Source organism: Symsagittifera roscoffensis, chromosome 3, assembly GCF_963678635.1.
Source record: "Symsagittifera roscoffensis chromosome 3, txSymRosc1.1, whole genome shotgun sequence".
Lineage (NCBI taxonomy): Eukaryota > Metazoa > Xenacoelomorpha > Acoela > Convolutidae > Symsagittifera > Symsagittifera roscoffensis.
Genome location: NC_087064.1, coordinates 31,782,478 through 31,800,472, shown reverse-complemented (window position 1 = coordinate 31,800,472; position 17,995 = coordinate 31,782,478). Strand labels below are relative to the sequence as shown.

The 17,995-nt window shown below is 38.6% G+C and overlaps 1 protein-coding gene across 1 annotated transcript in view; it reads right to left on the bottom strand.

Annotated features, from left to right (window-relative positions):
- The window catches only part of LOC134842838 (uncharacterized), a 44,181-nt gene extending 37,740 nt beyond the window's left edge, over window positions 1-6,441 (bottom strand). The window contains exon 1 of the mRNA XM_063859337.1: window positions 6,308-6,441. Coding sequence (XP_063715407.1) covers window positions 6,308-6,341 — 34 coding nt within the window. The 5' untranslated portion in view covers window positions 6,342-6,441. The remainder of the gene's footprint in view (window positions 1-6,307) is intronic.
- Between the last annotated feature and the right edge of the window lie 11,554 nt (window positions 6,442-17,995).

The following is a 17,995-nucleotide window of genomic DNA, read 5'->3' as shown; positions in this document are numbered from 1 at the left end:
GTGAACGAGCGCACAATGTTGATTGCGAGTGAATCAGTGCTCAATCTTGAGTGCTCATGAGTCAGTGCTCGAGTGCGCGTAAATCTCAGCTCAATCTTGAAAGCATGCAAATCAGTGCTCAATCTTGAAAACGTGTAAACCAGTGCCCAATCTTCATTGCGAGTGAATCAGTTCTCAATATTCAGTGCGCGTTAATCAGTGCTGAATCTTGTGTGTGAGTGAATAGGTGCTCAATCTTGGGTACATGTGAACGAGTGCCCAATGTTGATTGCGAGTAAATCAGTGCTCAATTTCGAGTGAACGCATCCAGTGCTCAATCTTGATTGCGAAACCATCAGTGATCAATCTTGAGTACTCTTGAATTAGTGCTCGAGTGCGCGTAAATCACAGCTCAATCTTGAAAGCATGCAAATCAGTGCTCAACCTTGAAAACGTGTGAACCATTGCTCAGTCTTGATTGCGAGTGAATCAGTGCTCGCCTTGGGTGCGTGTGAACGAGTGCCCAATGTTGATTTCGAGTGAATCAGTGCTCAATTTTGAGTGAGCGTGAATCAGTGCTCCATCTTAAGTGCGCGTGCACCAAGGCTCCATCTTGAGTGCGCTTTATTCAGTTCTCAACATTGAGTGCGCGTAAACCAGTCCTCAACCTTGAGTGCGGGCATCCAGTGCTCAATCTTGAAAACGTGTGAACCAGTGCTCAATTTTGATTGCGAGTGAATCAGTTCTCAATTTTCAGTGCGTGTTAATCAGTGCTGAATCCTGTGTGTGAATGAATCAGTGCTCAATCTTGGTTGCGTGTGAACGAGTGCCCAATGTTGATTTCGAGTGAATCAGTGCTCAATTTTGAGTGAGCATGAATCATTGCTCCGTCTTGAGTGCGCGTGCACCAAGGCTCCATCTTGAGTGCGCAGTATTCAGTTCTCAACATTGAGTGCGTGTAAACCAGTCCTCAACCTTGAGTGCGGGCATCTAGTGCTCAATCTTGAAAACGTGTGAACCAGTGCTCAATTTTGATTGCGAGTGAATCAGTTCTCAATTTTCAGTGCGTGTTAATCAGTGCTGAATCCTGTGTGTGAATGAATCAGTGCTCAATCTTGGTTGCGTGTGAACGAGTGCCCAATGTTGATTTCGAGTGAATCAGTGCTCAATTTTGAGTGAGCGTGAATCATTGCTCCATCTTAAGTGCGCGTGCACCAAGGCTCCATCTTGAGTGCGCAGTATTCAGTTCTCAACACTGAGTGCGCAATAATCAGTGCTCAGCCTTGAATGCGCTTGAATCAGCACTCAATATTGAGTGCGCGTTAATAAGTGCTGAATCTTGTGTGTGAGTGATCAGTGCTCAATCTTGAGTGCGCGTGAACAAGCGCCCAATGTTGACTGCGAGTGAATCAGTGCTCAATCTTGAGTGCTCTTGAGTCAGTGCTTGAGTGCGCGTAAATCACAGCTCAATCTTGAAAGCATGCAAATCAGTGCTCAACCTTGAGTGCGCGCATCCAGTGCTCAATCTTGAAAACGTCTGAACCAGTGCTCAATTTTGATTGCGAGTGAATCAGTTCTCAATATTCAGTGCGCGTTAATCAGTGCTGAATCCTGTGTGTGAATGAATCAGTGCTCAATCTTGGTTGCGTGTGAACGAGTGCCCAATGTTGATTGCGAGTGAATCAGTGCTCAATTTTGAGTGAGCGTGAATCATTGCTCCATCTTAAGTGCACGTCCACTAAGGCTCCATCTTGAGTGCGCAGTATTCAGTTCTCAACATTGAGTGCGCGTTAATCAGTGCTGAATCTTTTGTATGAGTGAATCAGTGCTCAACCTTGAGTGCGTGTGAACGAGCGCCCAATGTTGATTGCGAGTGAATCAGTGCTCAATCTTGAGTGCTCATGAGTCAGTGCTCGAGTGCGCGTAAATCACAGCTCAATCTTGAAAGCATGCAAATCAGTGCTCAATCTTGAAAACGTGTAAACCAGTGCTCAATCTTCATTGCGAGTGAATCAGTTCTCAATATTCAGTGCGCGTTAATCAGTGCTGAATCTTTGTGCGTGAGTGAATCAGTGCTCAATCTTGGGTGCGTGTGAACGAGTGCCCAATGTTGATTGCGAGTGAATCAGTGCTCAATTTTGAGTGAGTGTGAATCAGTGATCCATCTTAAGTGCGCGTGCACCAAGGCTCCATCTTGAACGCGCAGTATTCAGTTCTCAACATTGAGTGCACGTAAACCAGTCCTCAACCTTGAGTGGGGCATCCAGTGCTCAATCTTGAAAACGTGTGAACCAGTGCTCAATTTTGATTGCGAGTGAATCAGTTCTCAATATTCAGTGCGCGTTAATCAGTGCTGAATCCTGTGTGTGAATGAATCAGTGCTCAATCTTGGTTGCGTGTGAACGAGTGCCCAATGTTGATTGCGAGTGAATCAGTGCTCAATTTTGAGTGAGCGTGAATCATTGCTCCATCTTAAGTGCGCGTGCACCAAGGCTCCATCTTGAGTGCGCAGTATTCAGTTCTCAACATTGAGTGCGCGTAAATCAGTGCTCTACGTTGAATGCGCTTGAAGCAGTACTCAATATTGAGTGCGCGTTAATCAGTGCTGAATCTTTTGTTTGAGTGAATCAGTGCTCAACCTTGAGTGCGTGTGAACGAGCGCCCAATGTTGATTGCGAGTGAATCAGTGCTCAATCTTGAGTGCTCATGAGTCAGTGCTCGAGTGCGCGTAAATCACAGCTCAATCTTGAAAGCATGCAAATCAGTGCTGAATCTTGAAAATGTGTAAACCAGTGCTCAATCTTCATTGCGAGTGAATCAGTTCTCAATTATCAGTGCGCGTTAATCAGTGCTGAATCTTTGTGCGTGAGTGAATCAGTGCTCAATCTTGGGTGCGTGTGAACGAGTGCCCAATGTTGATTGCGAGTGAATAAGTGCTCAATTTTGAGTGAGTGTGAATCAGTGATCCATCTTAAGTGCGCGTGCACCAAGGCTCCATCTTGAACGCGCAGTATTCAGTTCTCAGCATTGAGTGCACGTAAACCAGTCCTCAACCTTGAGTGGGGCATCCGGTGCTCAATCTTGAAAACGTGTGAACCAGTGCTCAATTTTGATTGCGAGTGAATCAGTTCTCAATATTCAGTGCGCGTTAATCAGTGCTGAATCCTGTGTGTGAATGAATCAGTGCTCAATCTTGGTTGCGTGTGAACGAGTGCCCAATGTTGATTGCGAGTGAATCAGTGCTCAATTTTGAGTGAGCGTGAATCATTGCTCCATCTTAAGTGCGCGTGCACCAAGGCTCCATCTTGAGTGCGCAGTATTCAGTTCTCAACATTGAGTGCGCGTAAATCAGTGCTCTACGTTGAATGCGCTTGAATCAGTACTCAATATTGAGTGCGCGTTAATCAGTGCTGAATCTTTTGTTTGAGTGAATCAGTGCTCAACTTTGAGTGCGTGTGAACGAGCGCCCAATGTTGATTGCGAGTGAATCAGTGCTCAATCTTGAGTGCTCTTGAGTCAGTGCTCGAGTGCGCGTAAATCACAGCTCAATCTTGAAAGCATGCAAATCAGTGCTCAATCTTGAAAACGTGTAAACCAGTGCTTAATCTTCATTGCGAGTGAATCAGTTCTCAATATTCAGTGCGCGTTAATCAGTGCTGAATCTTGTGTGTGAGTGAATAAGTGCTCAATCTTGGGTGCGTGTTAACGAGTGCCCAATGTTGATTGCGAGTAAATCAGTGCTCAATTTCGAGTGAACGCATCCAGTGCTCAATCTTGATTGCGAAATAATCAGTGATCAACCTTGAGTACTCTTGAATTAGTGCTCGATTGAGCGTAAATCGCAGCTCAATCTTGAAAGCATGCAAATCAGTGCTCAACCTTGAGTGCGCGCTTCCAGTGCTCAATCTTGAAAACATTTGAACCATTGCTCAGTCTTGATTACGAGTGAATCAGTTCTCAATATGCAGTGCGCGTTAATCAGTGCTGAATCTTTGTGCGTGAGTGAATCAGTGCTCAACCTTGGGTGCGGGTGAATGAGTGCCCAATGTTGATTGCGAGTGAATCAGTGCTCAATTTTGAGTGAGCGTGAATCAGTGCTCCATCTTAAGTGCGCGTGCACCAAGCCTCCATCTTGAGTGTGCAGTATTCAGTTCTCAACATTGAGTGCGCGTAAACCAGTCCTCAACCTTGAGTGCGGGCATCCAGTGCTCAATCTTGAAAACGTGTGAACCAGTGCTCAATTTTGATTGCGAGTGAATCAGTTCTCAATTTTCAGTGCGCATTAACCAGTGCTGAATCCTGTGTGTGAATGAATCAGTGCTCAATCTTGGTTGCGTGTGAACGAGTGCCCAATGTTGATTGCGAGTGAATCAGTGCTCAATTTTGAGTGAGCATGAATCATTGCTCCGTCTTAAGTGCGCGTGCACCAAGGCTCCATCTTGAGTGCGCAGTATTCAGTTCTCAACATTGAGTGCGCGTAAACCAGTCCTCAACCTTGAGTGCGGGCATCCAGTGCTCAATCTTGAAAACGTGTGAACCAGTGCTCAATTTTGATTGCGAGTGAATCAGTGCTCAATTTTGAGTGAGCATGAATCATTGCTCCATCTTAAGTGCGCGTGCACCAAGGCTCCATCTTGAGTGCGCAGTATTCAGTTCTCAACATTGAGTGCGCGTAAATCAGTGCTCAACCTTGAATGCGCTTGAATCAGTACTCAATATTGAGTGCGCGTTCATCAGTGCTGAAACTTTTGTGTGAGTGAATCAGTGCTCAACCTTGAGTGCGTGTGAACGAGCGCCCAATGTTGATTGCGAGTGAATCAGTGCTCAATCTTGAGTGCTCTTGAGTCAGTGCTCGAGTGCGCGTAAATCACAGCTCAATCTTGAAAGCATGCAAATCAGTGCTCAATCTTGAAAACGTGTGAACCAGTGCTCAATCTTGATTGCGAGTGAATCAGTTCTCAATTTTCAGTGCGCGTTAATCAGTGCTGAATCTTGTGTGTGAGTGAATAAGTGCTCAATCTTGGGTGCGTGTGAACGAGTGCCCAATGTTGATTGCGAGTAAATCGGTGATCAATTTCGAGTGAACGCATCCAGTGCTCAATCTTGGTTGCGAAATGATCAGTGATCAATCTTGAGTACTCTTGAATTAGTGCTCGAGTGCGCGTAAATCAGAGCTCAATTTTGAAAGCGTGCGTATCAGTGCTCAACTCTGAGTGCGCGCATCTAGTGCTCAATCTTTAAAGCGTGTGAACCAGTGCTCAATCTGGATTGCGAGTGAATGAAGGCTCAATCTTGAGTGCTCTTGAGTCAGTGCTCAAGTGTGAGTGAATCAGGGCTCAATCTTGAGTGCGCGCATCCAGTGCTCTATCTGTAGTGCGTGTGAACGTGTGCTTAATCTTGATTGCGAGTGAATCAGCGCTCAATCTTCAGTGCACGCATCCGGTGCTCAATCTTGAGTGCGTGTGAATCAGTGCTTAATCTTGATTGCGAGTGAATCAGCGCTCAATCTTGAGCGCCCTTGAGTCAGTGCTCGAGTGCGCGTGAATCTGTGCTCAATCTTAAGAGCATGTGTATCAGTGCTCAACCTTGAGTGTGCGCATCCTGTCCTCAATCTTGAGTGCGCATCAATCAGCGCTCAGTGATCTTAATCTTTGAACCAACTGAACAATGTACCCCCTAAATCGAAAAAAAGGGGGGAGAAATCAGTTGGTTAAAACTAACGTTTTCAGCCTATCAGCTTTGAGCATTGTACATACAGGCCTTACTGTTTGAGTTTGCCATATATTTTAGGGGGAGGTTGTTCACTTGGTCTGTTCAGGGGAGAGATTGTGGGTCTTATCTCATGAGTTAACACTTATACAGTCGAATCTGACTGGCTAATATTAGGCATTCAAATTCAAGCAGCATGTTCAGGCAATTCAATCAAAACTTGAAGCAGATAAAAAAATTAGCCGAAAATACCAAAATAATTAACTTAGTCTATTTTTTTTCAAGTAACCTGGGCAATTTTGCTCGGATCGAAAAAACTTCGTAAAAAGACTTCAGCAGAATTAAAGTCTTATAATTTTTTCATTTCGGCTGATTTTATCTGCTTGGAATTTTAATCGAAAGGCCGTACCATGTTTTTTGAATTTGAGAGTCTGATTAGCCAATCAGATTCAACCATATTATTTATAGTTCAAGAAAGATGTAGAAATACTGATTTTGGGCCGTTTAGTGCATGAGACCCGAGATTGTTCAAATGTGTCTTATTTTTTGATACGATTATTCATCTGTTACGAATTCTTGCCACAGAAATATTTAGAGCTCAAAATTGAAATTTATATACCTGCAAAAAGGAGCAAAATTTGACACTTTTTCATCAGTTATATTCTCAATTAATTTCTAGGACAATACAAAAGTAGAATGGGCTTTGACCTAAAAGCGAACGAAACATCTAAACTAATTTAACGAATGAATTGTAAGGCAGATACAAGGTCGAAATGAAACCGGACAACTTTAAAAGCAAATTTGAACGCTCACTGGGTGACAGTTTTGATAGACCAAAAGAGTTTTTACGAGTTCACCGGCACCAAATTCCATGTTTTAGAACTTTAAAGTTGAAAGGTTAGTAAGACAGAAAGAAATTATTTGACCAACAGTGATAGAACAAATAATGCAATTAGGTTATAGAATCAATTCCTAATAAAAATTGAAAGCGCCTGATGAGAAGGACAGACAAAAGGCACACAGTGCCCCTTAGACGTCTACTGTACCAAGACGTCTGCCATACTATACGTCTACCTTACATCCGATCTCAAGGATGATTTGATCTCAAGGCTACTCCATTTGATACTTTGTATCCGGACAGATTTTATAACAAATAAAGAAATGAAGAAAATCGAATATTATAAGTGGATTAAGCAAAAAAAATATGATTTCCACGTTTTGGACTCTGAGAATATCATTCAATGAAAAATCCTCGGCTGCAATGAGTTTAATGATTCCTGGCTAATACGTTCACTTAATCGAAAACGTCCTACTTGTCGACGTAATTGCGCCAATTTTTGTTGACAAAACGTAAAAATAAGTAGAAACTTTCGATTAATCTTACATTTTTCCGATCAATTAATTGAAGGCAAAATTACCATCCTCTCCCTATAAATTTGTTAAGAATCTCATTAGGACATATGACCTCATTTTCACAAGCACTGTTTAAATAATTTTCTAGAAACCAATACTTCACAGATAACGCGAGGAGATAGAAGAAGAAATTGAAATATACCAACGAAATTGTTATAACTATGTTCAAACCAGCAATTAAAATTAAAAGCCGATTTACAGATGCTCATACACTGCCCTTTACAGTAACTGCAATAGTTTTTTAAACTGAACCTTACAGTTTTCAAAGAAAGTTTTTTTTTCATATAATTATTAAAATTTTGTTCAGCTCTCTCCCCCATACGTTTATGTACCCTTAGGAACTTGACAATTGTAAACCAAATAACTGCGACAAGCAATCACTATAAAAAACCCGGTTAAGTCAATGTTCTTGATTTGCTCGTTGAAAAATAACATAGCTTTTATCAACAAGTAAAATATGGCGCACGTGGTTACTTTTATTAGAATACACATTCAATAAATAAATTATCTCTGTCGTAATATGGTTTTTCATTAAAAAACCGTATAGAAAGTTTTTTTTTCATTGATTATAACCGTTCAGAAAATAGACAGTGGCGTTGCACTACTTGTTTCATATTAACACAAGGAGTCGCTATATGGACTTCTGATTCTACTTCTGATTTGAATTCTGATTTTACACTTGATGACACGTTACAGCTGCCTCATATTCCTATCAGCAAAAAAGTCAAGAAGATGCGTTCCTGTGGTTAGCTTGAAGTTGAGCCTGCTGAAATGGGAAGCAGATTGAAATTGGTATCGGCGTTTCTCCAGTAAAGATTTGAAAGCAGCTAGCATTCTCGATATTGGCTTATTCCTATTCCATGTTGAGTAGATCTGTAATAATACCTAAGCTTCGTTGAAGACGCAAAGCAGAGCAGTGGAACAAAATAAAGTCCAATAAAAATAACGTGAAAAAAATTAGCGAAAAAAATTATATGCTTATATATAAAAAATATGATAATGTTTTTACTACAAAATAAGACTTGAGGAATTTTAGAATACTCCATGCAATTAACAGATGTCGGTCATTTATAAACAAGGTACCGCATAACACTTTATCTATAAACCATACGAAAAATATAATTTTAAAACCAAAGGAAAAGAATATATACAAAAATCATCTAATCAGGGAGCTCTTACTTTAATTTAGAACACAAAAAGGCGCCTCTCTTACTCATAAAAGAGGAAAAGAAGCAGGGCAGTTTTTTAGACAACATTTTTGAGGTTTTCTTCTTACATCTATAGAAAAACAAGAAAAAATATAGTGTGTTCTGAAAAGCAAGGACATTTTTTTGATTACCAGAACACTCAAAAAAGGTAACGAAACGATGTGCTTTGCTCAATTAAACTATCAAAATTGATGAAAATGGCCTCAAACAAAACATGTGTTTTCCTGTTACGAAGTTTTTTCCGAGTTACTTAGCCTAATCGATTACAAGGGGGCTAATGGGGGCTCATATTTTTTGTTCGGAAAGCGATATCACTCATAAAATGCACCGACCCGCTCTCCAAATTTATGGCTCGGAGTTTAAAAAAATTTTCAAAAATTATCTCGGAGTCGACAATACAAGGACGCTCTGACTGAATAAGTGGTTTTCATGTAAATGAGGGGCGTCAAAAAGTTTTGAGTTTTTTTGATTAAGAAAATTTTCATATGGGGGAGCGGCGATAAATAGTAAAGACAAGTAAAGGGCAGCAAAACTTGAAACGCGCAAAAAATGTACAAAAAAAAGAAACAAAAACAAAATAAGTTAACAGCTTTTCAGTCAAAATAAACTTCAATTAAACATACCTGCCCTTATCAGCTTCAGCTGCCTCAGAGTGCTTCAGCTGCCTTTTAAGGTCTAAAGAGCAGTAATAACAAGAAAAAGTAATTGTAGTAAAACAAAAAAAAAATTTTATTTGAGCGTTTTTGTGAAAAATTTCGCTCCTAATTACAAATCAAAAATTGCAAAAAAAGCTTCTGCCAACCAACTTGGAACAATTTTCAAGACGTAGAAAATATCCGCTCACGCGTTAAAAGCGCGAAAAAAATTGCGCAATAATTTTCCCAAACTGACCAAAATGGCAGTGTTTGAACACCCACAACTTTAGGAAAAGTGATCACAGTTACAGGTGAAATATTCTTTCAAAGTTCAACTCCGGACAACAATATTTTTTGAGTGATATAAAACAAATCCGTCACAGAAAAAAACCCAGCTCGAGCAAAAATCTTTCGTTACTTTCGTTGGAAAACTTGGAACAATAATCGGTTATTCAACAAATTAACAGAGACTGACTGAAAACGGAGATTGTAATTGTTTGTGATTGAGAGAACTCAGATGCGGGATAAACCTTTTTTGCTGAAACCAACGGCTCGAGGGTGCCAAAACTGCAAAAATCCCACGTTTGCAGAAAATGAAGAGCCTTTTTTGTCGACCTTTTTTGCTAGTTTGACCAATTTGATTCTCTGAGCCTTACCAAATTATTTTAAAAAAACTATTCTGACTAAAACTTTCTGAGCCGCAGACGAATTTCGAAAAAAAAATCTCAAAAGGGCGTTTTCTTGAAACTTTTTGGAAAATTTTTGGTCAAAAAGTCGCGTTTTTTTTGGCGCAAGCTCCCACCTCAATATTATTTTTTTGGCGTCAAATGCGCCTTTAGAAAAATTTTAGGGTCAGTCAGCCAAAAATGGATAATTCAAAAAAACACAAAGGGTCGAATATTTGAGGGAGAAAGGCATCGGCGTCCGCCCACCCCCCCCCCCCCCCCCTTCCCAACCTCCCTATATCCGTTATAGAAAAAAAAGGAAAAATTTAAGTGCTCTCAAAAACAAGGGCCATTTTTTTCACCAGAACACTCAAAAAAGGTAAAGAAACGATGTGTTTTGCTTAATTAAACTATCAAAGTTGATAAAAGTAGCCTCAAGCAAAACCTGTGTTTTCTTGTTACGAAATAAAAACAAAAGATTTTTTTAGTTTGAGCGTTTTTGACAAAAATTTAACAAAAGTTTTTCCGCGGTACTTAGCCTAATCAATTACTAAGCTTACCCATAATTTTTTTTGGAAAAAGATATCGCTTATAAAACGCACCGACCCCTCCCCAAATTTATGGCTCGGAATTTCAAAATGTTTAAAAAAGTTTCTCGGTGTGGAATCTAATAAGACGTTCTGACTTAATAAGTGAATTTAACGACAGTAAGGGGCATTGGGTCAGAGCAAAATTATTGGAGCTTTGTTGATTTAAAAAATTTTATATGGAGGAGCGAACTAAATTAGTTAAAAAAAATAAAAGGCAGCAAAAATTAAAAGTGGAAATCTGTACAAAAAATGAAAAAAGCACAAAAAAACATAACATCTTTTAAACCAAAACAGATTTCAATTAAAACAAAATCGTTCATATCAACGCAATACCCTGAATGTTCCGACTGTCTTTTAAGGTCGATAGAGCAATAAAAACCTGAAAAAATTTAGATGTAATAAAAATATTTTTTTATAGTGAGATCTTTTGAGAAAATCATACCCCAACACGCCACTTAAAGCTCGAAGTGGTAAATTTCGCTCCTAGTAACAAATCAACAAATTAACAGAGAGTGACTGAAAACAGACATTGTAATTGTTTGTGATTTAGTGAACTCAGATGCGGGATAAACCTTTTTTGCTGAAACCAACGGCTCGAGGGTGCCAAAACTGCAAAAATCCCACGTTTGCAGAAAATTAAGACTTTTTTTGTCGACCTTTTTTTCTAGTTTGACCAATTTGATTCTCTGAGCCTTACCAAATCATTTAAAAGAAACTATTCTGACTAAAATTTTCTGAGCCGCAGACGAATTTTGAAAAAAAAATCTCAAAAAGGCGTTTTCTAGAAACTTTTTGGAAAATTTCTGGTCAAAAAGTCGCGTTTTGTTTGGCGCAAGCTCCCACCTCAATATTATTTTTTTTTGGCGTCAAATGCACCTTTAGAAAAACTTTAGGGTCAGTCAGCCAAAAATGGATAATTCAAAAAAGCACAAAGGGGAAACCTTTGGGTCGGCAAGGGTCGAATATTTCAGGGAGAAAGGCATCTGCGTCCACCCCCCCCCCTTCCCAACCTCCCTAAATCCGTTATAGAAAAAAAAAGGAAAAACTTAAGTGCTCTCAAGAACAAGGGCCCTTTTTTTCACCAGAACACTCAAAAAAGGTAAAGAAACGATGTGTTTTGCTCAATTAAACTATCAAAGTTGATAAAAGTAGCCTCAAGCAACCCTGTGTTTTCTTGTTACGGAAAAAAAAGATTTTTTTAGTTTGAGCGTTTTTGACAAAAATGTAACAAAAGTTTTTCCGCGGTACTTAGCCTAATCAATTACTAAGCCTACTCATATTTTTTTGGAAAAAGATATCACTTATAAAACGCACCGTACTCTCCCCAAATTTATGGCTCGGAATTTCAAAATGTTTGAAAAGGTTTCTCGGAGTATGATCTAATAAGACGTTCTGACTGAATAAGTGAGTTTAACGACAGTAAGGGGCATTGGGTCAGAGCAAAATCATTGGAGCTTTGTTGATTTAAAAAATTTCATATGGAGGAGAGAACTAAATTAGTTAAAAAAATAAAAGGCAGCAAAAATTAAAAGTGGAAATCTGTACAAAAAATGAAAAAAGCACAAAAAAACATAACAGCTTTTAAACCAAAACAGATTTCAATTAAAACAAAATTGTTCATATCAACGCAATACCCTGAACATTCCGACTGTCTTTTATGGTCGATAGAGCAATAAAAACCTGAAAAAAATTAGATGTAATAAAAATATTTTTTTATAGTGAGATCTTTTGAGAAAATCATACCCCAACACGCCACTTAAAGCTCGAAGTGGTAAATTTCGCTCCTAGTAACAAATCAACAAATTAACAGAGAGTGACTGAAAACAGACATTGTAATTGTTTGTGATTTTGTGAACTCAGATGCGGGATAAACCTTTTTTGCTGAAACCAACGGCTCGAGGAGGCCAAAACTGCAAAAATCCCACGTTTGCAGAAATTTAAGACTTTTTTTGTCGACCTTTTTTTCTAGTTTGACCAATTTGATTCTCTGAGCCTTACCAAATCATTTAAAAGAACCTATTCTGACTAAAACTTTCTGAGCCGCAGACGAATTTTGAAAAAAAATCTCAAAAAGGCGTTTTCTAGAAACTTTTTGAAAAATTTTTGGTCAAAAAGTCGCGTTTTGCTTGGCGCAAGCTCCCACCTCAACATTTTTTTTTGGTGTCAAATGCCCCTTTAGAAAAATTTTAGGGTCAGTTAGCCAAAAATGGATAATTCAATAAAGCCGAAAGGGGGAACCTTTGGGTCGGCAAGGGTCGAATTCTTGAGGGTGAAAGGCATCTGCGTCCGACCACCCCCCCCCCTTCACAACCTCCCTAAATCCGTTATAGAAAAAAAAGGAAAAACTTAAGTGCTCCCAAGAAAACATGGGCCCTTTTTTCACCAGAACACTCAAAAAAGGTAACGAAACGATGTGTTTTGCTCAATTAAACTATCAAAGTTGATAAAAGTAGCCTCAAGCAAAACCTGTGTTTTCTTGATACGAAATAAAAACAAAAGATTTTTTTAGTTTGAGGGTTTTTGACAAAAAAGTAGCAAACGTTTTTCCGCGGTACTTAGCCTAATCAATTACTAAGCCTACCCATATTTTTTTTGGAAAAAGATATCATTTATAAAATGCACCGACCCCTCCCCAAATTTATGGCTCGGAATTTCAAAATGTTTGAAAAGGTTTCTTGGAGTGGAATCTAATAAGACGTTCTGACTTAATAAGTGAATTTAACGACAGTAAGGGGCATTGGGTCAGAGCAAAATCATTGGAGCTTTGTTGATTTAAAAAATTTCATATGGAGAAGCGAACTAAATTAGTTTAAAAAAATAAAAGGCAGCAAAAATTAAAAGTGGAAATCTGTACAAAAAATGAAAAAAGCACAAAAAAAACATAACAGCTTTTAAACCAAAACAGATTTCAATTAAAACAAAATCGTTCATATCAACGCAATACCCTGAATGTTCCGACTGTCTTTTAAGGTCGATAGAGCAAAAAAAACCTGAAAAAATTAGATGTAATAAAAATAATTTTTTTTATAGTGAGATCTTTTGAGAAAATCATACCCCAACACGCCACTTAAAGCTCGAAGTGGTAAATTTCGCTCCTAGTAACAAATCAACGATGTCAAACAAGCTTCTTTCAACCAATATGGAACTATTTCTAAGACGCAAAAATTTCCGCTTACACGTTAAAAGCGCGAAGTACATCGGGCGTTAATTGTCTCAAATTGACCAAAATGGCATTCTTTAAACACCCACAACTTTAGGAAAAATGATCACAGTTACACATGAAATATTTTTTGAAAATTCAACTCCAGACAATAATATCTTTTGAGTGATATAAAATAAATCCGCCAAAGAAAAAACACACCCCGAGCACAAATATTCCGTTACTTTTGTTACAAATATCGGACATTAATTGGTTATTGAACAGTTTTATAGAGGTTAGCTGAAATGGACGGATTATTTGATTCTGATTTATAGAACTCATATGCGGAAAAAAACTATTTTTAGCTGGAATCAATGGTTCGAGGGTGCCAAATTTACGACAAACCCACGTTTGCAGAACCTGAAGAGTTTCTGAAACCAGGCACGGCTCTAGGAATTTATCTCGAGGGAGGGTTAGCGGGATTTTAAAGGTCATTTTTTTTCTAAGTCAACCACTTTGATTTTTCGAGCTCTACCAGTTCACTTTAAAGACCCTATTCTAACCCAAACTTTCTGAGCCGCATGCGAATTTTTTTTAAAAAACTAAGAAAAAGGTGTTTTTTAGAAGCTTTTTGGAAAAGTTTTGAACAAATGCCGTGTTTTTTTACCCAAACTCTCCCATCAGTAAAGTAGATTTTGACGCCAACTGCGCCATCAAAAATTTTTTAGCGTCAGTCAGCAAAAAATTGATAATTCAAAACAGTGCAAAAGGGTGCCCTTTGGGTCGGTTGGGTCGGCAAGGGGTCAAATCCTTGAGGGGGAAGGAAGTAAGCATCCATCTCCAACCTTCCTAAATCCGCTATAGAAAAAGTTTCCGCCATCAAGAAAATGAATCCGCCATCAGAAAGTGTTTAGGGTCAGTCAGCAAAAAATGGATAACTCAAAATAGTACAAGGGGGGGACCCTTTGGGTCGGCAAGGGGTCAAATATTTCAGGGATAAAGGCGTCTGCGTCCGCCCCACACCTCCCTATATCCGTTAATGAAAAACAAGAAAAAATTTAAGCGCTCTCAAGAGCATGGACAATTTTTAAATTACCATAACACTCAAACAAGGTAGCGGAACGATGTGTTTTACTCAATTGAACTATCAAAAATGACGAAAGTAGCCTCAATCAAAACCTGTGTTTTATTGTTACAAAATTTTTTCCGCGGTACTCAGACTAAGCGATTGCTAAGACTACCCAAATTTCTTTTTCTGGAAAATGTTATCCCTCATATAATTTATGGCTCGGAATTTATTGCAGCGACCCCTCCCCAAATTTATGGCTCGGAATTTCAAAATTTTTCAAAAATTTTCTCGGAGTGGCATCTACAAAGACGTTCTTGCTAAATAAGTGGTTTTAGTTTTCTAGTTTAGGTGAGGGGGCGTTGGGTCAGAGTAAAGACGTTTTGAGTTTTTTGATTAGTAAAGGGCAGCAAAAATTGAAAAGCGGGAAAAATATACAAAGAAAATGAAAAATAAAAAACAAAATCAGTTAACAGCTTTACAGCCAAAACAAACTTCAATTAAAACTTGACTGCTCGTATCAGCGCATTGGCTTGAGTGCTTCGAATGCCTTTTAAGATCTATAGAGTAGTAACAACAAGAAAAATTAAATGTAATAAAACAAAAAGGATTTTTTAATTTGAGCGTTTTTGTGAAACTCAATCCCCCACACACGCCACATAAAGAACAAGTGATAAATTTTGCTCCTTGTCAAAAAATGCAAACATGCTTCCGCCATGCAATTTGGAACGATTTCTAAGACGTTGTAAATCTCCGCACAAGCGTTAAAAGCGCGAAAAGTATTGCACAATAATTTTTCCGAACTGACCAAAATGTCTTTGAACACCCACAACTTTAGGAAAAGTGATCACAGTTACAGGTGAAATATTCTTTCAAAGTTCAACTCCAGACAACAATTTTTTTGAGTGATATAAAACAAATCCGTCACAGAAAAAACCCAGCTCGAGCAAAAATCTTTCGTTACTTTAGTTAGAAAACTTGGAACAATAATCGGTTATTCAACAAATTAATAGAGACTGACTGAAAACGGACATTGTAATTGTTTGTGATTTAGAGAACTCAGATGTGGGATAAACTTTTTTGCTGAAACCAACGGCTCGAGGGTGCCAAAACTGCGAAAATCCCACGTTTGCAGAAAATGAAGTGCCTTTTTTTTTTACTTTTTTTCTAAGTCAACCACTTTGATTTTTCGAGCTCTACCAGTTCACTTTAAAGACCCTATTCTAACCCAAACTTTCTGAGCCGCATGCGAATTTTTTTTAAAAAACTAAGAAAAAGGTGTTTTTTAGAAGCTTTTTGGAAAAGTTTTGAACAAATGCCGTGTTTTTTTACCCAAACTCTCCCATCAGTAAAGTAGATTTTGACGCCAACTGCGCCATCAAAAATTTTTTAGCGTCAGTCAGCAAAAAATTGATAATTCAAAACAGTGCAAAAGGGTGCCCTTTGGGTCGGTTGGGTCGGCAAGGGGTCAAATCCTTGAGGGGGAAGGAAGTAAGCATCCATCTCCAACCTTCCTAAATCCGCTATAGAAAAAGTTTCCGCCATCAAGAAAATGAATCCGCCATCAGAAAGTGTTTAGGGTCAGTCAGCAAAAAATGGATAACTCAAAATAGTACAAGGGGGGGACCCTTTGGGTCGGCAAGGGGTCAAATATTTCAGGGATAAAGGCGTCTGCGTCCGCCCCACACCTCCCTATATCCGTTAATGAAAAACAAGAAAAAATTTAAGCGCTCTCAAGAGCATGGACAATTTTTAAATTACCATAACACTCAAACAAGGTAGCGGAACGATGTGTTTTACTCAATTGAACTATCAAAAATGACGAAAGTAGCCTCAATCAAAACCTGTGTTTTATTGTTACAAAATTTTTTCCGCGGTACTCAGACTAAGCGATTGCTAAGACTACCCAAATTTCTTTTTCTGGAAAATGTTATCCCTCATATAATTTATGGCTCGGAATTTATTGCAGCGACCCCTCCCCAAATTTATGGCTCGGAATTTCAAAATTTTTCAAAAATTTTCTCGGAGTGGCATCTACATAGACGTTCTTGCTAAATAAGTGGTTTTAGTTTTCTAGTTTAGGTGAGGGGGCGTTGGGTCAGAGTAAAGACGTTTTGAGTTTTTTGATTAGTAAAGGGCAGCAAAAATTGAAAAGCGGGAAAAATATACAAAGAAAATGAAAAATAAAAAACAAAATCAGTTAACAGCTTTACAGCCAAAACAAACTTCAATTAAAACTTGACTGCTCGTATCAGCGCATTGGCTTGAGTGCTTCGAATGCCTTTTAAGATCTATAGAGTAGTAACAACAAGAAAAATTAAATGTAATAAAACAAAAAGGATTTTTTAATTTGAGCGTTTTTGTGAAACTCAATCCCCCACACACGCCACATAAAGAACAAGTGATAAATTTTGCTCCTTGTCAAAAAATGCAAACATGCTTCCGCCATGCAATTTGGAACGATTTCTAAGACGTTGTAAATCTCCGCACAAGCGTTAAAAGCGCGAAAAGTATTGCACAATAATTTTTCCGAACTGACCAAAATGTCTTTGAACACCCACAACTTTAGGAAAAGTGATCACAGTTACAGGTGAAATATTCTTTCAAAGTTCAACTCCAGACAACAATTTTTTTGAGTGATATAAAACAAATCCGTCACAGAAAAAACCCAGCTCGAGCAAAAATCTTTCGTTACTTTAGTTAGAAAACTTGGAACAATAATCGGTTATTCAACAAATTAATAGAGACTGACTGAAAACGGACATTGTAATTGTTTGTGATTTAGAGAACTCAGATGTGGGATAAACTTTTTTGCTGAAACCAACGGCTCGAGGGTGCCAAAACTGCGAAAATCCCACGTTTGCAGAAAATGAAGTGCCTTTTTTTTTTTACTTTTTTTCTAGTTTGACCAATTTGATTCTCTGTACCCTACCAAATCATTATAAAGAACCTATTCTGACCAAAACTTTCTGAGCCGCTGGCGAATTAACAAAAAACTCAAAAAGGCGTTTTCTATAAACTTTTTGGAATCAAAAAATTGCGTTTTGTTTGGCGAAAGCTCCCACCTCAAAATTAGTATGTTTTGGTGTCAAATGCAACAAGAAAAAATTCACGGTCAGTCAGCCGAAAATTATTTATTCAAAAAAATAGTTCAAAGGGACCCTTTGGGTCGGCAAGGGGTCAAATATTTGAGGGAGAGAGGCGTCTGCGTCTGCCCCCCCCCCCCCCCCCCATATCCTAAATCCGCTATAGAAAAACAAGAAAAACTTTAAGTGCTCTCAAGAGCAAGGGCAAATTTTAATTAACCGGAACACTCAAAAAAAGTAACGGAACGATATGTTTTGCTCAATTAAAATATCAAAGTTGATTAAAGTAGCCTCAGGCAAAAACTGTGTTTTCTTGTTACGAAACTTTTTCCGCGGTACTTAGCCTAATCGATTTGTTTTTTGATTTGTTTGAAGCCTAATCGATTTGTTTGAAGCCTACCCAAGTTTTGCTTTTTTTTGTAAAAATGATATCACTCATAACACTTATGGCTCGGAATTTATGGCAGCGACCCCTCCCAAAATTTATGGCTCGGAACTTCAAACT